The 25,240-nt window shown below is 42.8% G+C and overlaps 1 protein-coding gene across 1 annotated transcript in view; it reads right to left on the bottom strand.

The window, feature by feature from the left end:
- The window catches only part of si:dkey-28b4.8 (sarcoplasmic/endoplasmic reticulum calcium ATPase 2), a 67,202-nt gene extending 42,044 nt beyond the window's left edge, over positions 1-25,158 (bottom strand). Inside the window, exons 1-8 of the mRNA XM_028812270.2 lie at positions 24,853-25,158; positions 24,395-24,569; positions 20,875-20,892; positions 11,487-11,569; positions 4,976-5,080; positions 4,745-4,883; positions 2,182-2,348; positions 1,939-2,094 (exon numbers count right to left, since the gene is read on the bottom strand). Coding sequence (XP_028668103.1) covers positions 1,939-2,094; positions 2,182-2,348; positions 4,745-4,883; positions 4,976-5,080; positions 11,487-11,569; positions 20,875-20,892; positions 24,395-24,512 — 786 coding nt within the window. The 5' untranslated portion in view covers positions 24,513-24,569; positions 24,853-25,158. The remainder of the gene's footprint in view (positions 1-1,938; positions 2,095-2,181; positions 2,349-4,744; positions 4,884-4,975; positions 5,081-11,486; positions 11,570-20,874; positions 20,893-24,394; positions 24,570-24,852) is intronic.
- Positions 25,159-25,240: the final 82 nt, after the last annotated feature.

Below are 25,240 nucleotides of genomic sequence, written 5' to 3'. Positions count from 1 at the left end.
CAGACAGACAGACAGACAGACAGACAGACAGACAGACAGACAGATAGATAGATAGATAGATAGATAGATAGATAGATAGATAGATAGATAGATAGATAGATAGATAGGAAGGATACTTTATTAATCCCAAGGGGAAATTCACTTACTCAATTCAGGGTGTTAAAAATTCACAGTTTATCAAGGGCACTGGACAATTTCACACACATGCCCACTTTTAAATTTTATCAGGCCAGTTTACAATCATAATTATCTTAAGGATGTGGGGGGGAAAACCCAAGTACGTGGAGAAAAATGTCTCTAAAACAAGGGAAAGTTATGCAAACTCCACAAAGAGAATGACCAGGCCCGTTTTTGAACTCAGATTAGTGAAACAACAGCTCTAACCTCTGCTATGTGGAATCCATGTGTCAAAAATAGCGACAAGACTTTGGATCCCCCATCACCCGCCACGCCCGACTATACCAAGGAATTCCACACTCAACAACTACTCCAAGAAACACTGTGTCACACACGTGCGCATGGGAGGCAGCTAAAGGACTTGAGTGAGGGCAATTCCGAGTCGGACCGGGATGCGGCAGAGTGCATGGATTCTTTTTCTCGCTTTCCTGCAGACCATCCACGGGAGATTCCACCTGGCCCTGTTGATGTCACTTCCGGGTCCGAGCCTATGGAGGAAGACCTTGTCGGCTCCGGCCCCTTTGATGTCACGTTCAGCCTCGAGCCTTTGGCTGAAGACCCTTATGAGCCCGGTCCCTCTGACTTCACTTCCTGTCTTCCCCTTTAAAAGCCTCCTCCTTTTCCTTATTCCCTCAGTTCTGTTTTGGACTTGATTTTGTGCACATCAGTAATACATTCACGATTAAGCAGCCAGGATACCAATTATATGGGTGGCTGCCCCAAACCTTGCTATGGCTCTGTGTGGAGTTTCTGACAACTGTCATTCAATTTATTGGACATTCAGTCCAGTTCAGTAATTCAGAATGACTAGCCTGGCTTAACCTCGGGCCACCTTTTAGCTTTTATGATAGTACTAGCCATGTGCGCCCAACTACGTTGCGCGTATTAAAGTTGTCTGTGAAGGGCTCCCTGTTTAAACGCAGCTGCCAGTCGTGAACTGGGCCCTTCATCGCACAGCATTATGATTTTTTATAAGGGAAACAAAATTACAAAACAAAACCCTTGGACATTGATTCGATAGGAACGGACTACTCGGAATCACTGTCCGAATAGTAATGATGTGGTGGTGGTGGAGGAGCATTTCTGCTTCTCTCCGTTCACAGTTCGTCTCGTTTTCATGACGCTGTCGTTCCCTCTCACGATCTCTTCTCAACCTTTCTCCAATCTCGCAGGTTGATTTGTGGCAATCCAAAGAGTAAGGAAGAACCAATGCTTCTTTCTTGAACTCCAAACGACGACTGATGGAAAATCACAGAAGTGTGCCCGACTTATATACTCTGACTGCCGACTCCAAGAAGTGGGTGAACATTCGATTTGGACAAAGTGCTGCCAATGACGGTCGATAGAAACACAAAAAACCACAGTCTCGACAACGAAGCAGGTGTCGACGCCAGATCTAAACACAAAAAGTGCTATCGACAGTGTTTGTAAACAAAAGTAACAACCAAGGTGTTGTGTATTCAGCCAGTACAAACAGCACGTAGTCTCCTTTAGTTCAATCCTCTTTAATCACCACACTCCAACCTCATCCAACGATCCTCCCCCATCACTACTGCCCTTTACTGAACACAGCAGGAACACCACACACGGCAGTGAATTCGCGGACAAACAAAGATCAAGATCCAAATGAAGATTATATATAAAGATGTGATGGCCAGAAAAAGTTTCTTAAATTGTCCAGGCTACAAAGTCCTTAGTTGTGCTGCTAGTTGAGCTATCAAATAATGAGAATGTGACCAAAAGAAAAAGCATAAACCTCACCTTGGACAGCTGTTCCCCAAATTCATCGAGCTTCTGCTGCAACGGTGTGCGTTCTGGTTCAGTTGCCACCATCTCATCACGAATCTTCCCAATTTCTGTCTGTACGCCAGTAGCTATCGCCACCCCAATTGCTTTCCCTGCAGAGATGTTGGTACCCTGTGCCCAGAAATGACAGAAAACATTGAGCAGGATTGGGAAGACAAAGAGAGCAGCATTTCAAGTGACAAGTCACAAATTACTTACAGAGAATAGCATGTTCTTCTTATCCTGGTTTACAGCTCTTGGGTCTGGCACCGGGTCTGTGTGCTTGATGACCGACACCGATTCTCCAGTAAGGATGGACTGATCCACCCTCAGAGTAGTTGATCGAATGGAGGTGATGCGAATGTCAGCTGGAACCTTGTCACCAACTGTAAGGAAAGCCATTTTGAAAGTGGATGTTAAGGTGGCAAGAAAGTTTCTTAAACAGTACAGGCTACAACGTCCTTAGTTGTGGTGCTACTTGAGTTATCAAATAAAGAGAATGTGACCAAGAGAAAAAGCGTACTCATATTCCAAAACCAGGGGATCAAGCTGTACTAACATCAATACTGAAATGAGAGAGCAAAAAATTTGTACGTGAGCATCAGTAGGCCTTGAGCTGTCGGAACCAAGTTACCCAAACTATTCTATAGCCTTTCAGTAATTACAGGCTGAGCCAAAAAGAAGTACCACATTTCAAACGTTTATTCTACAAAAACGCTACAAAATAAAATAAATTTCATTCCAACACAAGAAAGGGTATACAAAATAGATTCTTTTCACTTGTGTTTTAAAAATGATGTCTTCAAGGTGGTGGCCATCATTAGCGATACACTCTTCGAGACGATTTCTGAACGCTCGCATGACTCGTTCGGCCATTTCAAGGGGAATAGCGATGATTACGTGGCGAATAGTGGCAATTTCATGGTGAATAGCGTCCTTGAGGGCTTCAAGGTTTTGAGACTTGAAGAACTGTTTCCTGATTTGCGACATCGCCATTAGGAGGAATGCTGAAGTGCGTTCGTAAGGCGTGTTGCGTAGTGATGATGGATTCGTTGTTGAACACTTCAACAGCAAGAGCACGGTATGCACCAGACCAAGGCATGTTGCCAACTGAAAACTGTGGCACTTCATTTTGGCTCACTCTGTATTTACTGCTATGACATGGATTTTTCTGATCATAAAATAGGTCATTACGATAGCAATTGAGGAGAAGAATTCATAATTAATTGCAGAATTACAGTATTTGAGGGTTCCTCTAGAGGGCCTCTTTCTCTTGCACAATTTGGCTCAAAACTAATCAGCACATCGTCATCTCATAACAGGCCTAAGTTTTGAGTTTGGTATTTTTCCATCCATCCACTTTAGCTCTAGACCATCCTAAAGAAACTGACATACAGAGAGAGAGACACACACACACCGATCATAGAGATATTGATATTTTCAATATCAGGGTACCCTAAAACGTCGACATCCATTGAAAACCTGAGATCGAACATTTTGATGATAGATCTCATAGATGAGAGGTTATGGAGCAAAAAAATCAAAGTAAAAAAAACACAGGCAGAGGTCAGTACCAGAAAGATCACAGGCAAGATTTTGGTTTAGAAAAAGTCTGCGAGGGAAAAAGGGTTTCGATATCCGTAAACTCGGATGAGAAAGTGAACTTAAGATGAAGTTTTATTCCGTCGTATCATTACCAAACAGTCACAACCTTCAAGGATGCATCTATAGACACACGGATGCTATCCTAATGATGGCGACACAATGACGGTGGCCTAAAGGTTGCATGCAATAACAAAAAAATCAAAAGTATGGTCAGAGTCAAAGTTTACAACCGATTTGAATTGTAGGGCAAGGCAATCCTCCAAAATGAGTGGTAAATCAACAAAACAGAACAGGACCACTAAAAACCTATTCCTGACATTACAGCTCTAAAAAACTGACTGTAAATTGCACCCAATGTGTGGATGGCAATAATAACTTTTGGAAAGTAATGGGGTTTTGTTGAAAAATATAGCATGTCAGGGACTCCTATTCTGAATAGGAGGGTTTTATACCCTAAGGTATTCATTGGGTTCATTTATTTTTGAAGTATAGTTTCAGTATAAATTTAATTTGTGATTTAGCCTATTATATCGCTGCCATTTGGACAGTGCTATTGTTGATTCCTATTGCTGGGACCGTCCCAGAGTGGGCGGGTCCTTAGAGGACCTGACCTGTCAATTATGATGCAACAGGATAAAAGGTCATCTAGGAATTTGCTTCCCCATCTGACTACACAGATTCTTAAAACCTTCAAACTATTTTGAACATTATCTTTGTTCTGTTTTTCTGGTTTGTGATCTTTCTGCAATCCTTCCAACTTCGATTTTGTGAACTTGGTTACCGATAGTTGTTCTCCTGGTTCTGACCCTCAGTTTGTTTGTTTCTTCTAATCGCTTTCTTAAATCTGGTGCCTGCTGGCATAACATAGCTGAATTGCTTGGAGTACCTGCCATTCATGCATTTTTAGGTGGATTCGAATAGACAACAAATTGGTCAACTAAGCCTACAATGCACCTGAATGTTACGAAATACATTCATCTTCTACTTTATGCCAGAGAGGTAAAATGTATGGGCCCTTTTGGCATTAAAGGGTACAAAAGCAAAAATGAATGGTGTGCCTCTTAAATGTGGGGTGACCTCTCACAACCATGTGAAGCCATATCAAAACTCATTAACCAACCAAACCTTTCAGCAGTAGCCATCTTTCTCTGGCAGTTCATACAAAAGGTCAAATTACCTGCTACTTCGACTATGTCCCCAGGTACTATGTCCCTGGCCTTCACCCGTTGGACACTCTTCTTGTCCTGCCGGTACACCTTTCCCATCTCCGGTTCATACTCCTTTAGTGCTTCAATGGCATTTTCAGCATTGCGCTCCTGCAACAAAACAGAATAGTCCATCTGCTCGGTAGACCCATTCAGACAACATCCACATTCCCTAAAAACAGCCATGGAAGCTTCTGCCTTACCTGCCAGACACCAACTATAGCATTGGCGATTAGGATAAGGAGGATGACAAATGGCTCAACAAAGGCTGTGATGGTCCCCTCTCCTTCTTCAAACCAGGCGAGTATCTAAAACAAAAAGGGAAATGCATGATCAGGTGAGCCAATCCTGATGATGGAGTACAGTTGAAAATACGAGGGCCACTACTCCTGAACATAACATCAAATTCTAAAGGGTTCAGAGCATTATGGCAGTGGTTATAGGAAAGGTGTTATGTGTAAAAACAAACTCTAAATAATGGACATGGATAGGCAGAACTCTATAGCTTGGGAGAAGATTTGTCGTCCAAGCAAGACACGGAAGCCAAGCATGAAGCTAATGCTACAAAAGAATGGCTTACAAACAACAATGTTAATGTCCTGGGGTGTCCGAGTCAGAGGCCAGGGCCCATATTTATCAAGCTTCTCGGAATTTGCACTAAAAGTCTGACTAGGATAAGAGTCTATCATACCAGAGAGTGGAACATGAGAGGTAATTATGATGTGTCCTATACTCACGGCCAACAAGGAGTAGAAGGTCACGTCTGAGAATGAATGAATGAATGACGTCACCATTTTAGAACACTAGTAAGGATGTTTCATGGTTTTCTTATACCAATACTAAGGCTTCATCACAAAGATAATAAAAATACTAACATTTAATGTAGAAGAGAAGAAGAAGGAAAACATAATAAGGTAGGATGTTGCGATAAGCTGCACACAATTGCTGCCACTTTGCAACATCATGAATACTGCTGTAACTAGCACCAACACGAAAAGACTGAGACACCAAATAAGAGTAGTGCCCGATAACGGGCATGTTTATTTAACAATGAATGATCCACAGCCATATGTTCACAAGAATTGCCACCCCCACCCCCCCGATACGGCACAAGGGAAACTCCTTGTAAAGTAACATTTCACTGAAACCAGCCACCGCTACTGATGCACTATTCACTCGATCGTCTTTCAGCGTCACGTGCCGTGTCTCCCCCCTTATCTTCCATTAAGTCCTATTTATCCAAAGCCCCTGGGGGCAAATTTTCATTTTGCCATTGGTAACTAGAATTGAAAAATAACTACTTGATAATTATGATTTGTGAGACTAATGATGCTGAAGTAAGGACGGTTCTTTCAGGCAGTGATCTTGGTTGATTAAAGCAGGCCCGACCCATCAATTCAGGCCTGATTCATCACTTTCTGGCAGAAGCCATGAGTGATTAGGGCAGATGCACTGTGCACAGACAGGAAAAACAATGTTATTTGGGTCTTAGAAGAGCACAGTCCATAGAGAATAGAGCCTCAGATAGCTAGTTTCATAAAAAGCTCACTGAATATGCAAAATGTGTGAGTATTTAATGGTGAGGGATTTTCCAGAAGCGGTCTGCAAAAAGAATGGCTCCTGCTCTCTGTCGAACTGGGTGTACAGTCAGACTGGACGATGATCGTACTGCTCCAATGAGCTCTCTTTGGCCTGGATATCCATATTACTAACCGAGAATAAACCGGATATGGACGCAGGTACACGGTGATGGGACCATGAGATGTACTGCGCAGGCGCGCGTCTCATACACCTCAAGCGAAGTCTTATCCACCGCGAATGAAGGAGTCACGGCCCAAGAACGAAAGAGCTCAACTAACGTGAATGAGAAATGAAGCAACAACGCGCCCATAGCTAACGCCTAACGACACAGCCACACACAAAAGAGGATTCTGTGCTGCACCCCAGAGTCAACCGTGAGAGGCTACGGAGGCCCCACAGGTCCACAAAGCGCAGGCGTCACCGCCATAATGTGAGTGGCACTACTGCGGAGTGAAGGCACAGGCGTCACCGCCATATTGTGAGTGGCACTACTGCGGAGTGAAGTTAGGAATAATGTACTGCTTGGGATTGTACAAACCGCTGAACGCTTTACACCAAATTCAAACACAATACAGCTCAACGATACAAACACGAGCCTGCCTGGATAAGATCAATGAACGCAGGCGCCTACAACGCGCGTCTGACACTGCGGAAACAAAGCAGGAACGGGTTCAAAACGAACGACCTCGACTGACGGTTATACAAACACGAGCCCGCCTGGATAAAATCAATGAACGCAGGCGCCTACAACGTGCGTCTGAAATGCCACGGGCAAAGCGGGTACTGCTCCAAAACGAACGAGCTTGACTAATGTATTTCAGGATACCCAACGCCAGGGGTAGGCGAGCAAAGCGAGCAGGGGGTGGAGCCCCCTTGTATATGTCTAAATGATTATACTACATTGTATACTGGGAGTGAAAGCAGCATTTTAAAGCAAGTAAGATAAATATATTATATTATACACATATATACATACATAAACACACTCCCACCCGGCCTCTTTATTAGGTATACCTGTTCAACTGATTATTAACATAAATATCTAACCAGCCAATCACAAGGCAGCAACTCAATGCATTTCCACATGTTGACATTGTCAAGACGACCTGCTGAAGTTCAACCAGGCATCACAATGGGGAGGTAAGGTGATTGTTCTTGAACATGACAATGAGTTCACTGGATTCAAATGGCGTCCACAGTCACCAAATCTCAATCTAGTAGAGCACCTTTGGGCTGTGGTGGAACGGGAGATTCACATCATTGATGTGCAGGCAACAAATCTGCAGCAAGTGCATGATGCTATCATGTCAGTCAATATGGACCAAAATCTCCAAGGAATGTTTCCAGCACCTTGTTGAACCTGTGCTATGAAAAATTACAGCAGTTCTGAAGGCAAAAGGGGGTCCAACCTGGTAATAGCAAGGTGTACCTAATAAATGAATGATTATATTATTTTGTACATTGGGAGTGAAAGCTGCATTTTAAAGCAAGTTAAATATATTTTGTACTAGGGGGTTCTGTCCCATGCTTGCTTCACTCGCCACCCCCCGGGTTTGATTTCCCTGATATACAATTTAAAGAGATTCTTACTTTCATGGAAATTGTTAAATATGCATTATTTTCACTTTTACTTTAAAACATTTGTAAAAACAATTTTTGGAATTAACTTTTCTTCTCAAGATCACATTGAATTTTGATTCTGTGTTTGGACTTACATCGTGACAACACAATGTATATCTGCCTGAATGAATATCGTTTCTTTCGCTCTAATAAATAGAACAACTTTTTCTAATGTTTGTCCATGTTCTTTCTTCATTGATTTGTCGTTCATGTGTCATCTTGAATGTACAAAATTATTGTCCTGATAAAATTAATAAGAGCTGAGAGCGCAGGAAGCGTGTCTCCCAAAAGCATTCACAGGACTAAGGTTAGATGACCGTGGTCTTGTTTGAAAATACTTGTAAGTATGGTGTGACTTGAAAGAATCTCATGTTAAAAATCTCCGTCTCACGGGACTTCATACCACGCCAACATTTTTGGAATCTTAATTCTCACTGGCAACATGAATTAGATGATCTACAAGTCTCCGACTTAAAGTTTAAATCCGAACAATATATTCGATTTCTTTTTGCTGTTCTGTTATTTCACCGAGTAATAATTTCCTTTTGTTTGCGCTAATGCGATCTTTCCTATACTGTGCAAAAGTTTTAGGCAGGTGTGAAAAAATGCTGTAAACAAAGAATGCTTTCAGAAATATAAACAACGATTGTTTATTGTTATCAATTTACAAAATGCAAAGTGAGCGAACAAAAGTAAAATCTAAATCAAATCAATATTTGGTGTTCCTACCTTTTGCCTTCAAACCAGCATCAATTCTTATAGGTCCACTTGCACAAAGTCAGGGATTTTGTAGGATTCTAGTCAGGTGTCTGATCAACCAATTCTACCAAACAGGTGCTAATGATCATCAATGTCACACGTAGGTTGAAACACAGTCATTAACTGAAACAGAAACAGCTGTGTAAGAGGCTTCAAACTGGGTGAGGAACAGCCAAACTCTGCTACCAAGGTGAGGTAATGGAAGACAGTTTCATGTCATGGCAAGATTGAGCACAGCAACAAGACACAAGGTAGTTCTACTGCATCAGCAAGGTCTCTCCCAGACCATCGATTTCAAAGCAGACTGGGGTTTCAAGATGTGCTGTTCAAGTTCTTTTGAAGAAGCACAAAGAAACGGGCAACGCTGAGGATCGTAGACGCAGTGGTCGGCCAAGGAAACTTAGTGCAGCAGATGAAAGACACATCAAGCTGATTACTCTTTGAAATCGGAAGATGTCCAGCAGTGCCATCAGCTCAGAACTGGCAGAAACTAGTGGGACCCAGATACACCCATCTACTGTCCAGAGACGTCTGGCCAGAAGTGGTCTTCATGGAAGAGTTGCAGTCAAAAAGCCATACCTCCGACGTGGAAACAAGACCAAGCGACTCAAGTATGCACAAAAACATAGGAACTGGGGTGCAGAAAAATGGCAGCAGGTGCTCTGGACTGATGAGTCAAAATTTGAAATATTTGGCTGTAGCAGAAGGCAGTTTGTTTGTTGAAGGACTGGAGAGCGGTACAATAATGAGTGTCTGCAGGCAACAGTGAAGCATGGTGGAAGTTCCTTGAACGTTTGGGGATGCATTTCTGCAAATGGAGTTGGAGATTTGGTCAGGATTAATGGTGTTCTCAATGCTGAGAAATACAGGCAGATACTTATCCATCATGCGCTACCATCAGGGAGGCGCATGATTGGCCCCAAATTTATTCTGCAGCAGGACAACGACCCCAAACATACAGCCAAAGTCATTAAGAACTATCTTCAGCGTAAAGAAGAACAAGAAGTCCTGGAAGTGATGGTATGGCCCCCACAGAGCCCTGATCTCAACATCATCGAGTGTGTCTGGGATTACATGAAGAGACAGAAGGATGTGAGGAAGCCTACATCCACAGAAGATCTGTGGTTAGTTCTCCAAGATGTTTGGAACAACCTACCAGCCGAGTTCCTTCAAAAACTGTGTGCAAGTGTACCTAGAAGAATTGATGCTGTTTTGAAGGCAAAGGGTGGTCACACCAAATATTGATTTGATTTAGATTTCTCTTTTGTTCATTCACTGCATTTTGTTGATTGATAATAATTTAATTTCAACACTTCCATTTTTGAAAGCATTCTTTGTTTACAGCATTTTTTCACACCTGCCTAAAACTTTTGCACAGTACTATATATATATATATATATATATATATATATATATATATATATATATATATATATATATATATATATTATATTATATATATACACACACACACATATCTTTTTGTACAGTATTTCTGTCATCTGATTATTTCTGCCATGATTACTGAAGGGGTATATATGCAGGTTCAAGTATGTCCCATATTTCTATAAAGAACACAATCCCTGGGAGCAAGCACCCCCTACTGGAGACAACACAAGTATATTTTTGAACACAATGCACATTCCCTTTTTCTCCTTCTCTCTTCCACTTCTTCCCAGGCGAGTGTTGTCCTTCTCTCCTTCTGACTACTTGTCTCCAGAAAAGCACTTCGAGATCAGGCAGAATCTGAGCCTTCACTTTTCGACAGCTCCCCCTGGCTTGTGGGACTACAACTCCCATGATGCTTTGTGGGTTTTGCCATAAGGGATGCTGCCACCCAATGGATGGGGAACAATCGGCGGTCTCCCATTGTCTCATATATGTGGTCTCCCAACCGAGAAAGAGTCCATTACTTAACAAATCCATTTTGTCCTTTGGCACCCCAACTGGGCCTGTGATTCCCATGCATTGCTGCTGGGATGGCAGTGCTATTGCTCTTCCTTTCTGCACAATTCATTATGTTGGCCTCCTGGCTAGGTAAGTTAAAATAGTTCTTCTTGGCTGGGATGCGGTGACCCCCTTGACCTCTACACCTATGTCAAGCAGCAAACACTGACCAGTATATTTAAATCAGTCCCTGACTTTTGACCATTAAATTTACACAGAGCTCTGTTAAAACTCGCACCATTGCTGATACCACGTGGATGAGGCAGGACCCTCCTCTGTACTCCACAACACAGAAATCTAACAAGGAGCATTTCAGCACAGAATTTGCACCCAGCTTTCTGGTTTTTCTAGCTGCAGCAGGAAATGTGACAGCTGTGTCATTCGTTCAGTGCCACAATATTCTGTTTTTTTTTGGCACCACCGGCTCCAGTCTCTGCCAGGCAGGCATGCCACATGTTTGCCAGCAGGCAGCTTTGATGGGAGTCACCGAGGCCGCCTGCCAGTAGTCACATGGGAGCCTGAAGCCCCGTTTCCCTCTCACTGCCTCAACTAAATGCATGACGGTCTGCTGACTCAGGATTTCGAAAGCATTTTTCAGCCTGGCTGCCCAGCCGGCTTTCATTGTTCAGGACTACATTTTTCTTTGGTATGTGATTACACTCTAAATATTTATTTAACAGACTCATAATAACGTCAGGAACATATAAATAACTCTAAAAAGTATAAACTTCATCAGGAAACCTCTTAAAGGAAAAGGAGCACTTGTCTGTGAGCCCTCGGCAGCATCATTTTATCAATCAGACTTACGAAAGAGATGCAGGCTGCCAGAAGCAGAATTCTCACTAACAAATCTTCAAACTGCTCCAAGACGAGAGCCCATAGCGACTTTCCTGTAAAGAGAAGAAAACATGAAAATGCTGCATGAAAACGTCCCGGAGCTCGCATTCCATCTGTAGACATAAACAGCCAATCTTTCAACTGGGTGATCTTTATATAGCGCCTTTCACCACACATACCATCACAGGCATAGAGTGTGTGAAACTGCAAAAAATAACTCTGAAGCTTGATATTTTAGTTTTAGGTATCCATAGCAAACTTCTTAACCCAAGTACTTTTAACCTGGTATGGCAAACATAATGCCTGGTTTCCTTATCATATATAATAAAATGCTAAGGTCTGTCCATCTGTCAAGCAACTGCTTGAGAACTACTGGGGCTAGAACCTTGATCTTGATCTTATTTGAAAGTTTATAACCTGATACGTTCTGGAAATCCAAAAAAAAAATGTTGGTGGCAGCAACCTAGGTGAAGTGACCTGTGGTCGTGTGTTTATCGTGATGAAGTGAGTGCACAACCAAGTGAGACAGCAGAAGGAAAAAGGGTTGAATGATGCGACAAAGAACACCATAAAGAGAAGAAAGAGAAAGAAGAGTGCTGACATCTTGTGAGCCTCAAGCACATTCCAGAAGGTGATTAAGTGATGCCAAACGAGAAAGGATAAGCAGACAAAGTGCTGAAGCACACAGACAAGCAAGAACTAATCCTGAAAACAGCCCGATATGTTCTTGAAATTCGCTGTAACCTTGTGGCCACTTTACTGGTGGCTAAAAAAAAAAGATTAATTTTAATGCAACTTACTGTCCTCACAAGCTCATCTATTGATAATGCCCCAGATAAATGTTCAGAATTTTGTGTAAGTATTGTGTTTATTGGATGATTATCAAACACTGCACTTTATTAAGTATCCATAAAGGTTGGCAAAGTGACCTGTAGCCATCTGTTTATGAAGTGCTACCCACCATAATAAGAGAAAGAAAAAGAAGAGCAGTGACATCTGCTAGGTGTCAGACAAATTGCAGAAGGAGATGAAGTGATGAAGAACGAGAAAGAATAAAAAGACAAGATGCCGAGCCACACTGAGCACGTTTACATGCACACGCAAAGCCCGGATATGGCGAGTAACCCGGTTAACACTAGAATTACCAGAGTCTACGAAAAAACTCGCAGATCCGGCCCACCTTAAAACCGTTCTCACCTCTCTTTTGTCTTCTAAATGTGCCGATTAAGATGAGCAGCAAAAAGCCGGCTATTCCGTCCCCCACCATCGCAAAACGTTCACTATGTTTTCCAAGCTCATGCCTTGTTTGATTATCTGGGAGTGACTGAACTGGAGTTTTAGAGTGGAAATAATAGATCGTTATTTGGAACACACGCATTTCATGTGTGCTCCGCTTCTACAGTAATCTGTGTAAACACATTGTTAAAACAGAGACTTTTTCATATTTTAGTAATAAATGTTACAAAATGTAGGCATAAACTATAGAATGTGTGAAGCCTGACGGCCAAACATCAAATAAACACTTTCACAAAAGGTTCAGGGATGTCACAACACCTTCTGTGGCGTAACGCTGAGATTTGCTGACTTGGAGACCCGAGTTTGATTCCCCGCTGGGGAGGAAGTGTTTTTTTTTTCTTTGTAGCCTCAAACGGACATAAAATTTATAAATTGGTATGCACTGTAAATCGTTAAGTTTAAAATGTCGATCGCGGTTATTTCTGTTGATTAATTCATGCTTTTTTTACTTAGAGTCAGAACAGGAGCTTATTCAGCTTCTGATCTGACTCTAAGTAACAGCGCCAGTATAAATCACACCCAATTTGACACTGTTCGTTTTCAAATAATATTGCATTACTTCGACGATGTTTTCTGATTGGTACTATTCGCGTCATAAAATGATTTCTTCTAAACGTCACATATATTTGTTTTGAGATAATGAATAGAGCTGCAAATTACAGGTGCTTGTTCAGTGTAATAGGAACCATAGCACAGAGAGGTGTGTACACTGCAACAAGTACACATGTCGTAAATGTAGGAAGGGCGCTCCTTAGGTGAGCTATAGTGCGTCTTTATGTGAAAACAGCTGTGTCAGATGGGGTAGGGAAGGATCCTGAACACGACTGAGAGAATGAAAAGTGAATAAAAAAAACAAAAACAAAGCTAACCTTTACAAATATCATACATTACACCGGCTGTTACAGACTGAAATCAAAAGTATCTTTTTATTCTAAAATAGTAAAAATAAGAGCACTTCACTTCTCAATAGGGAGTCATGCAGGATCGAACTTGTAACCTTTTGATTCCCAGTCAGCAACTGATACTGTTGTGCCACGGCGGCAATCGTAGCGTCACACAAGTGTGAGTAGGGGGACGCTATGTGGGCCAAGTAAAGGTAATTCCACACCAGGCCAGGGGAGGGCGGGGTGCACTAAACCTTCTCCTGTTGTCTCTGCAGACCAGCCGCGGGAAAACCTCTCTGAATCAAGAACGTCACTTCCGGTTCTGGCGCCTAGAAGAACGTCACTTCCTGTTCCGGCACCCAGGCTGGTGTCAGAAAAACATCACTTCTGGTTACCCCACATCACTTCCTGTCTGGCCACTTAAAACCGCCATCTTTTCCAACCTTCATCAGTTCTGTCTTGGACTCTGTACGATCAACAACTCTATTGTCTGAAAAGAAAACCTTTGCAGCTAGGAACATTATACGGGTGGCTGCCTCAAACCTTTATTTACGTGTGTCGAGTCTGTTCCTTTTACAGTAGTAAATGAGTGTCAATGTCGCACACTAAGGTGGCTTTTTTTTTCTGCAGTTATATTTTTGAATAAAAGCGCACTTGTTCTGTTATATTTGTACCTTTCGTGAAAGTGTTTCTTTGATATTTGGACTTCAGGCTTCATACATTATATAGTTTATGCCTACATTTTGTCATTTACTACTAGAATATGAAAAACATTTCCATTTTAAAAATGTGTTTACACAGTTTACCGTAGAAACGGCACACACATGAACTGCGTGTTTTCCAAATAACGATCCATTATTTCCACTCTAAAACTCCACTTCACTCCCAGATAATCAATCAAGGCATGAGCTGGGAGAAGTTTGCGCACGTTCTAAGTCGGTGGGGGGATGGAATAGTCGGCTGTTTGCAGCTTGTCTTTATCTGCACATTTAGAAGACAAAAGATGATGGCAGAGAGGTGCGAACGGATTAAAGAAGCGATTTAAGGTGGGACAGATCTACGAGTTTTTCGTAGGCTCTGGAATTTTCTAGTGTTAAAGCAGAAACCCGTTTTTTTAACAACCTCTATTTACGTGTGCAAATACGCTTCAGGAGTTCTCATTTGTTAAAATACTCCAATGTCATTTCACTGCAAAAAAAGAGTTAAACGTTATCATCGGCTGCTGTAAATCTGAAAATAGGCACAGAGCCTGTGATTATTTTCTTGTGTTTTATAAAAATATATAGCCCTCCGTGTGCTGTGAAGCAGTTCTGGACCTACATTTTTGGGGCCCTGAAACTTGAAGTGTTTTGGAGGCCCCTCCCCAGCCAGTACTGAGGTCTGGGTAACCAATGGTATCTCCTTCAGCAGGGTTGTTCCACAAAACATCTCCTCAAACAAAAATAAGTAAATAACCACTACGTCTCTTATTTTGTTTAAAATTTCTGTACTCGATTATCTCACATGTCAAAGTCAATAGTGTGAATAAAAATTCCTGTGCCTTAAATTTTGAGTTATGGGAGGGATGAAAATTAAAGTCACTTCTGGGGCCCCTCCACGATTAGGGGCCCTGAAGCTTAAGCTTCATTAGCTTCACAGTAGGTCTGCCCCCTGCATCCATCCCCTTTTGACATCCTCGACCTGAGCCACAGAAGATTTGCAGTATGAACTCTGGCCACTGTGTAAACCGATCACTCGGTTTCAACATATCTGTAGCAAATAGCTGGATGAAAACTAAACTAACACTTTATTAAATAATCTTTTTATTAAAAGCTTGCTCGCAGTGCACTCTTTCCTGCTTGGCTTTGCGACTGAACCCTGCATAGGGCTGGCATACTGATACGTGTGCTTCTTGCCTTACACACGGTGCTGCTGGAATAATAATGATGCAGGTAGTTTTGATTGTTAATTTAAAAAGTAATTGAACTATGTAATGTTTGTTACTTTTAACGTGTTACCCTACTGTTCCAGAGACTGTGCTGCTTAACTTAAGACAGCTCAGCTCATCAACATAAATTTAGCGAGTTCTGAAATTATTAAGATGTGTGTTTTCAAACAAGACAAGGAATAATGCAATTGCAGGAGTATTTGCCTCAGGAAATGTATCTTTGTGTATGCTGCCACCATTTCCTATTTTTAATTGTGTGCTCTGTTTTATTCTCATAAAATATTTTTTAGAATAATATGCTACATGAGAAATCAGGGCGCTTTTTCTCTAGCACTTTCTGTGTGGGTTCTTCGCAGTTATCCATTTCCTAATTAAATAATTATTTATGGTGCTGCAACTTATTTGGCTCTCGCCAGGTTACTATTCCCATTACTGGCAAGTGGCTCCAGTTTTGGAGTGGAAGTTACGTAGCACAACACAGCGCCTTGCGTTACCAACGTTCCCCTTTAAATTTGGCGTGAAGATTCATTCGGTATCCATGATTGGGATACAGTTGGCTCCGGTATTGCTATGGGAGCTACATGGCATAACATTGCGCCTTGTGCCATCAGCAAGCCCATTTAAATTTGGCATGAGGATTTATTTAGTATCTGTGATACAGGTGGCTCTGGTTTTGCCCCATGCAGCACAACACTGTGCCCCTTTAAATTTGGTGTGAAGATTCATTCGGCATCCGTGATTGGCATAAAACCTCTTTCAAACAAAACGCTTATTCGTTTTCTACTTTCTGGTTTCCAACTGTACTGTGTGGCAGGTGGCCGGGTGCGGCCCTCAATCAGCCGCCTATATAACGAGCCGCCGCCCTACAATCAAGGCTGGAGTCGGGTGAGGAGGTGGACGAGGTCAGAGGAGGCGGCAAGGAGAGGCCCTGAGTGTTGTGTTTGTGAGGAGAAGAAAGTGGCTGCTGGAAGCCTGGACTTTGGGAGTCGGTGGGGGTTTGTTGTGTGGTGCACATAAGACTGTGTATATAATAGTGAACTGTATAAATAAACGTGTGGTGATGGACTGCAATGTGTCTGCCTGTCTGTGTCCGGGAGCACCCTTTCACAACTGCTTCTCACTGGCTGTGTTTTCTAGTTTATGATTAGGCTTTGTTGGTTAGGGTTTGATCTGTATGCTTTTGACTGGTTTCTCGCCTTTGGGCAGAACAGTTTTCTGTGTGCAAAGCAAATGTGTGCGCAGGCTAACAGAGTGCAATGGACCTGCGCAGACTACAAAATCCTTAACTGTAGCCTAGTTAAAGGTTTACATACCCTAAGAACCAGGTTACGCACGGAGAGATCTATGGGTGTTAACCTGGTTTCTCAGAGACCAATAACCCAGTTTCTCAAACTGGAATAAGTGTTTAAATGGCATTTTAGAAACCTGGTTTCTGTGAATGACTGGATTTTTAAAGCACATGAAAACGCACTCATTGACAAACAGGACGTAACCCTGACTATAGAGCAACTGAGCAGCAGGCCTACAATAACATAAGAGAAGCAACGACCATGAGGGTCAGGCACTGACATTATACAATCTCTCATGAACAGGCAACAGTAAAAAAATATAAAAAAGTGAGTAGGGAAACACGCTTGTACTGTCCTGATTGTGACATCAGGCTTTGTATTGGTGACGGTTTCGAAACATGTCACATGAAGGACGGGTACTAAATCTGCATCGGTACAGCAGGAACATTGGGCAAGTACATATTTATCAGAATCACTTTACACTTAAGGGTGGCACGGTGGTGTAGTGGTAGCGCTTCCTGGGTCCTCCTTGCATGGAGTTTGCATGTTCTCCCCATGTCTGCGTGGGTTTCCTTCGGGTACTCCGGTTTCCTCCCACAGTCCAAAGACATGCAGGTTAGGTGCATTGGCAACCCAAATTGTCCTTAGTGTGTGCTTGGTGGGTGTGTGTGTGTGTCCTACGGTGGGCTGGCGACCTGCCCGGGATTTCTTCCTGCCTTGCGCCCATGTGCTGGCTGGGATTGGCTCCAGCAGACCCCCATGACCCTGTGTTCAGATATAGCAGGTTGGAAAATGACTGACTGACTGACTTTACAGTTAAATAAATCACCCATGACAATCACATATCTCCCTTCAGAATCAGAAAGAACAATCTCATTTGTAGTATCAGATGTAGTATGTGGGCGCCACGGTGGCGCAGTGGGTAGCGCTGCTGCCTCGCAGTTGGGAGACCTGGGGACCTGGGTTTGCTTCCCGGGTCCTCCCTGCGTGGAGTTTGCATGTTCTCCCCTCCGGGTGCTCCGGTTTCCTCCCACAGTCCAAAGACATGCAGGTTAGGTGGATTGGTGATTCTAAATTGGCCCTAGTGTGTGCTTGGTGTGTGGGTGTGTTTGTGTGTGTCCTGTGGTGGGTTGGCACCCTGCCCGGGATTGGTTCCTGCCTTGTGCCCTGTGTTGGCTGGGATTGGCTCCAGCAGACCCCCCGTGACCCTGTGTTCGCATTCAGCAGGTTGGAAAATGGATGGATGGAAATGTAGTATGTATAAGAATTCTCACACCTCTAGTTTTTTTTTTGTAAAGCTGGAACGGAATATTTGGCCAGTCCAGTCTCTGTGTAGCCAAAACTGACCCTTGCTTAATAAGGGGGTCTTCTGTAAAAATACTATTTTAGCGTTTAGACCTGTTAGGTGAGAAAATATTTTCTTTCTCTTTAATTCATGATTGAGACCTTTAACATTCCAGCTCACAACGTTAACAGTTTTGTCATGGAGACATTGCTTATGGACTTTTGTTGTCATTTTGCAGTCTTAATTTAAAGTACGACAGCTTTGACATTAATTTACAATTTTCCCAGGAGTTATTGCCATGAGAAAGAGAATATTTACAAAGAAGGTGAAACAAATCAGAAACGGTTTAGTAGAAAAAGAAAAAAAAACTTCAATAAGCGGGTTGCAATAGTGTCCACACCCTTTAATAATCAAGGATGTGGCAGCGTTCAGAATCAACCAATCACAATAAGTCACATCTGAAATAGTAGTTAGTATACACCGGACATTAATTAAAGTGGCCCTGAGTGAGCTCAGATAAAGTCTGTCTGTTCCTGTAGGATTATTATGACATCCTCTTGGTTGGAACATACGTCCAAAGCCATGGTCTGCAAAGAGCTTTTAAAACATGAATGAGATCTTATCATTGAAAGGTATGGTACAAAAAATGTCCAAAGCACTAAACATCCCATGGAGCACGGTGAAGACCTTCATCAACAAGTGGAGGACGTATGGCGCAACAGTGACTCGACCAAGATCAGGGCGTCTGACCAAGACTGGTGAGAAGACAAAGTAAAAACTGGTCAGGGAGGTCACCAAGAGACCTACAGCAACATTAAAGAAGCTGCAGGATTTTCTGGCAAGTACAATACAATTTATTTTTTGTATAGCCCAAAATCACACAAGATGTTCCACAATGGGCTTTAACAGGCCCTGCCTCTTGACATCCCCCCCAGCCTTGACTCTCTAAGAAGAGAGGAAAAAAACTCCCAAAAAAACCTTTGTAGAGATAAACTGGAAGAAACCTCGGGAAAGGCAGTTCAGAGAGAGACCCCTTTCCAGGTAGGTTGGGCGTGCAGTGGATGTCAAAAAGAAGGGGGTCAATACTATACAGTACAATACACAGAACAGAACAAATCATCAATACAGTATAAAAACAAACATTTCAGAAGTACGGAAACAGTAGATGATATCACATAATATGATTTGGATTAGTTTAGAGTACTGGAGACCTCATTCATCAAACTGCCTCCCCCATTTGGCCATTCCACAGCTGAAATAGCGCTAATCCGATGAAAGGACCCCTCTTTCCCATGATTCCTGCACTGGTTGTTCCATACATGTGGCAACAATCAGTCGTATTCTTCATATGTCTGGATTGTGGGGTAGGGTACCAAGATGAAAGCCTTTTCTTACAAAGAAAAACATTCAAGCCCGGCTAAACCTTGTCAAAAAGGTATACCCAGTCTCTCACAGCCTTGTGGAAATATGTATCATGGTCTGATGAAAACAAGGTTTAACTATTTGGCCATAAATCCAAAAGGTATTCTTGGTGCAAAAATAACACGGCACATCATCAGAAGAACACCACAGCCACAGTGAAGCATGGTGGAGGCAGCATCATGCTTTGGGGGCTGCTTTTCTTCAGTTGGAACTGGGGCTTTAGTCAAGGTGGATGGAATAGCGAATACCTCCAAGTATCAGTCTATTTGGGTAAAAAACCTTCAAGCATCTGCTAGGAAGCTGAAGATGATAAGGAACTTCACCATTCAGCATGACAATAACCCAAAGCATACATCAAAATCCAACAAAGCAATGGCTTTATCGATGGAGGATCAATGTTCTGGAATGGCCCAGCTAGACCTGTGAGGTGACCTGGAAAGGGAGAGATGGGCACAGGAGATTCCCTCGTAATTTGACAGTTTTGGACATTTTTTTGCAAGGAGGAGTGGGCAAAAATTGCTATGTCCAGATGTGCCAAATTGATAGACTCTTACCTAACAAGACTGAGGGGCTGTAATAAAATGTAAAGCTGCTTCATCTAAGCATCAGTTTAGGGGTGTGCACTTTAATATAACCAGGCTTTATTTTCACCAAACAGTTTCTGATTTGCTTTCACCTTTGTATTGCAATTTTACAATAAAGGAGAAATAGGTTCCGACAAGAGTTTCCATTGACTTCATTTTTGTTATCACATAACACCTGCCATTTTGGCAGAGGTGTGTAGACTTTTTATATCCACTGTACAAAGGCCACAAGGTTTCTACACCTGAGGACACACACATCCAGGTATGACCACACTTTCAAATGAAGGTGAGGCACTAAAGTTATTATTGTTAAAAAATACAGCAGGGCCTACAAATCATCTCTCACCCATAACCTGACCACTCACGAGTTAAATCAGACTGAGCTCTCTCATTCTTTTTTGTCGGCAGGGGGGCTGCTTCTTCCATCAGTAAACCTGCAGGGGGCTGAATTTCAATTTCATCATGCATGTTTTAACAGGTCAGATGAAATCCAATTCAAGTGGTCATTAAGCGTCAAATTCTCCGCAGATATTCAGGACAGGGACCCCTGGACCAAGTAGCTGAGACTGAGCAGTCAGTCTTCTAAAAACAATGTTAAGCTGTAGAGCAGTACTTAAGGCACTCCTTCAAGGTGGACATCAAAACCATCAAGATGAGTTAGGGAAGCTTACCTTCTTCTGCAGGGAGTTCTGTGTCCAGGGCCGTTCATTCAGCAGGAGATGAGAGTGGACAGGACCATGGAAGAGAAAAAAAGACAAAAAAGAAAATAATTTAGCAAATTGTGAAGTACGGACACGTCGCGGCAGATTTCAAAACACATACATTGGGAAATGTGACAATAAATAAATAAAAACACAACGACACATGCGCATATCTAATTCCATACATTTTTCAAAGTATGTATTTAATTGTTGATTCATTTATTTCGGTGGCACCACATGAAGCATGAAAGGTGCCTTGAAATGAAAACTGGCATTTTCACCCATCAAAGAAGAAGAGAAAGTGGGCTGTTGCGTGTGGTGAATCGGCAGTAGTTTACTTAGGCCCTTCGGCCCTCCTGGCGATCGATGACAATTCACTAGAGACCCCTCTCTTGTGATGCTGCCACCAGCTGCCCCCATCTCAAGCACAACTCTTTTCACATTTGGATCAGGGTCACTGCATCCAGGTGTTTCTTGATTGTCTGCAGTTACACTTCTCTTTATGGGTTCCAAGTTTAGGGCCTGCCTTTGTGTTGTTGGTGCCCAGTGCTCTCAGGGTGGGACCAAGCCACCCCAACCTCCTCCTCAGGATCTCCTCCTCTAGGAGGCGCTGCTGTCTTCTCTTCCACATATCTGCATTGCTGGTGGACTCCAGCCAGCAAATCCACAGGATGTGGCATTTGATTTCTCTGTTTCTGTTGATGGTCCACTTGTCAAACCTGCTCATGTTGTCATAAATTTTGGTGTTTTATTTGATTCATCACTTAACTTTGAGTTACACATTAGGTCTCTTTCCAAAATTTCATTATATCATCTCCGTAACATTGCCCACCTCCGCCATTTCTGTCCTTGTCTGATGCTCAAACTCTGGTTCATTGTTTCATAGTGTCTCGTATTGATTACTGTAATTCCCTCTTCATTGGCCTCCATGTAAAATCTATACAGAAGCTACAGGACAGTCAGAACTCTGCAGCCAGAGTCCTCACCCACACAAAGCATTTTGCTCACATCTCCCCTGTTTTCTCCCAGCTTCACTGGTTACCGGTTCCATCAAGGATTAAATTCAAGAATATGCTTCTCACCTTCAAAGCCCGACATAAACTATTCCTCAGTCTCTCCGAGATTGCTCCTGTTTCAGCAATTTTAAATGTATGTAAAGCGACCTTGGATTTGTGAAAGGCACTCAATAAATGTAACCTATTATTATTAGATAGATATATAGATATAGATATACAGATATCTATATATTTATATATATTATATATATTATATTATATTATATATCCATCCATTTTCCAACCCGCTGAATCTGAACACAGGGTCATGGGGGTCTGCTGGAGCCAATCCCAGCCAACACAGGGCACAAGGCAGGAACCAATCCCGGGCAGGGTGCCAACCCACCGCAGGACACACACAAACACACCCACACACCAAACACACACTAGGGCCAATTTAGAACCGCCAATCCACCTAACCTGCATGTCTTTGGACTGTGGGAGGAAACCGGAGCAAACTCCACACAGACACGGGGAGAACATGCAAACTCCACACAGGGAGGACCCGGGAAAGGAAGTGAACCCAGGTCTCCTAACTGCAAGGCAGCAGCGCTACCACTGTGCCACCCTATATTATTTTATATTATATATATATATATATATATATATATATATCTCTTGTCACACACGTGCACATGGGAGTCAGCAAAAGGGCTTGAATGAGAATAATTCCGAGCCAGACCGGAGGTGGCGGAGTGCACGGACTCTTTTTCTCGCTTTTCTGCAGACCATTCATGGGAACTTCCACCTGGCCCTGATGACGTCATCCCTGGTTCCAGACCTTTTGACGTCACTTCTGGGTGCGAGCCTATGGATGAAGACCTTCCGGTCCCTGCCCCTTTGATGTCACTTCCTATACTGACCTTTAAAACCACCACCTTTCCTCCATCCCCTCAGTTCTGTTCTGGACTCCAATCTGTATAAACCTTTAAATCATTTTTGCAGCCAGGGAATAATATATGGGTGGCTGCCCCAAACCTTTCAGTGGCTTCTTTGATTTTGTGACATTATTTCAACCATATATATATATATATATATATATATATATATATATATATATATATATATATATATATATATATATATATATATATGGTTGAAATAGTTTACTGTCAAATAATGCATATATATATATATATATATACACACACACACACACACACACACACACATTTATACACATATACTGTGGAAGACCAGCCCCGACACAGACAGACATTGAGACACAAGTCCCAAATTCACATGCTTTTATTTCTTCTTTTGCTTTCTTTCAGCACAACAAATCTGCAACAACACCACTATTCTTCACAATAAAGCTCAGTCCCTTTTCTTTCTTTTTTCCTTCCTTTCTTTCTACAAGCTTTGTCCTCCACCTCCCGACTCTGGCTCTCCGAATGGAGTGAGGCGGCCCCTTTCAGATTGCACTGGGAAGCGCTCCTGGGGCTCCCTGATGATCATCCGGCAGAACTTCTGAGTGTGGCATTAGTGCTGCCGTCCTGACCCCAGGCAGGTTTGAGCTTACAAACTCCAAGTCTGTGGCCTTGATGCAATCCAGGGGGGCTGCCCTCTCTTGTCCCCGGGGGTTTGGATGGATGGATGTGGGGGGGCAATGTGACTGGTAATGTATATGGTGACACTTGCGTAATCCTATGCTCCCTCTCGGGTCTCATGATGAACTGCATCTGGTGATGCCACATCTGTGTTCTACCAAATCTCAATCCAGACTCTTTTACTGTTGAGTTCCTAGCTGGTAGAACAAGCTGCCAAAGTCCATTCAAAGCGCCGACCCCCGAGGGCTCTCTAGTTGAGGACGTTTCTAATTGTGACCTCGGCTTGTTATTTTGTTCTGCGCTCTCCATTTGTGGCAATCAATTTTGTCACCATGTCATTTCACACTTCAATAGACAAACCCCCCCAGGCTGATGTCTGCTAAATTTCGTTGACCTCTTTTGTAAGTCTCTTTGGTGAAAACAGCGTCTGCTAAACGAACAAATGTAAATGTATGACATTTCAAAACGTGAACACCGGCCTACGGCATCACAAGAGGGCCAAGCAGAACGCTCACCTTGTCCGTTTGAAGCCCAACATTAAGATAACGAGATTCCCGACACAGATCTTTTGTTTTAGCCCAGATGGGAGCGTTGGCGCCCTCTATACGCTATAGGTTGCCAAATGTCACGTTATTATCATCATCATCACAGTCTTAAAACGGTGACTTTACTGCATGGGTGGCTAATCGTCGTCCGTGAGGCGTAAACGGGGGCTGCCGCTTACCCTTAGCATCGGTAAACTCTGCGAAACTGTCAAGGGTATTTGGGCACGCTGCAATACCATAATGTAAATCTTTTCTTTCAAAGCAGTCTCGCGAATTCGCTGTCTAACCAAACGGAGCGGCTGTCAGCGAAGCCGGTGAGCACTCGCTCATCATCACTTACCGTTAGGTCCCCATCTTTCCTTGGCCTTCTTCACCTGGTCGATGCTCAGTCCTGTCGACTCGTTCACTCCGAAATAGAAGAGCACCTCTTCCACGGTTTTGGTATGCGCGTTTTCCATGATTCAAGTGTAATCGGCGATGCTTTCCTGGAAGTCTTCTGTTCTTTTTTTTTTTACCTATTTGAGGAGACACAAAGCCATCAACGACTCGACATCTGGCTAGCAATCAAACATAAAGGCTCCGTTGAATCAATGTGCGATCGCAGCGCGCACACTCACAGACACCCTAACCTTTTACATCATCATTCTGTACGAATTAGCTGCCAGGCAACCGACTTCATCGTACACCAATGGCAGCCCTGAGAGCCGCGTTTTCATTCAGAAACATTTAATAACACAAGACAGAGGTGAGACCCGTTTGTCATCCCCGAAGCATTCCGCGTATTAAAACGGCCATTACCTCGTTCTATTATGGCATTATTCCCTGAAGAGAACTAACGTCACACGGTGTTGTATCTGTCAATTCCAGCCGGCTTTTGATCCATGGGAAGGAGAGAGAAACAAATGCTCTTTGGACTCCGGCCGCTATTTCCTTTATTTCCTTTAAACGGCTGAATTTCCTCTTAAGATTACCGGGAGACAACCTGATCCCTTTTCAATGACCTTCTCCGTAATTTACCGTGACACTGGACAGAATGTCTTTTTGTAGATCTGTAGCGGTTTCATGCCAGTGCTAGCTATAGGGCATTTAGATAGAGAGGGCAGAAAAAAATGTATGAGTCATTTTTGACGGAAACGAACTCAAATAACCTTAGAAGGATTTAACCAATCAGAAATAGCTGCTTGTT

The sequence above is a fragment of the Erpetoichthys calabaricus genome, chromosome 10 (assembly GCF_900747795.2).
Source record: "Erpetoichthys calabaricus chromosome 10, fErpCal1.3, whole genome shotgun sequence".
NCBI lineage: Eukaryota > Metazoa > Chordata > Cladistia > Polypteriformes > Polypteridae > Erpetoichthys > Erpetoichthys calabaricus.
The sequence above is the reverse complement of the archived record's forward strand: the minus strand, read 5'-3'. Positions and strand labels throughout refer to the sequence as shown.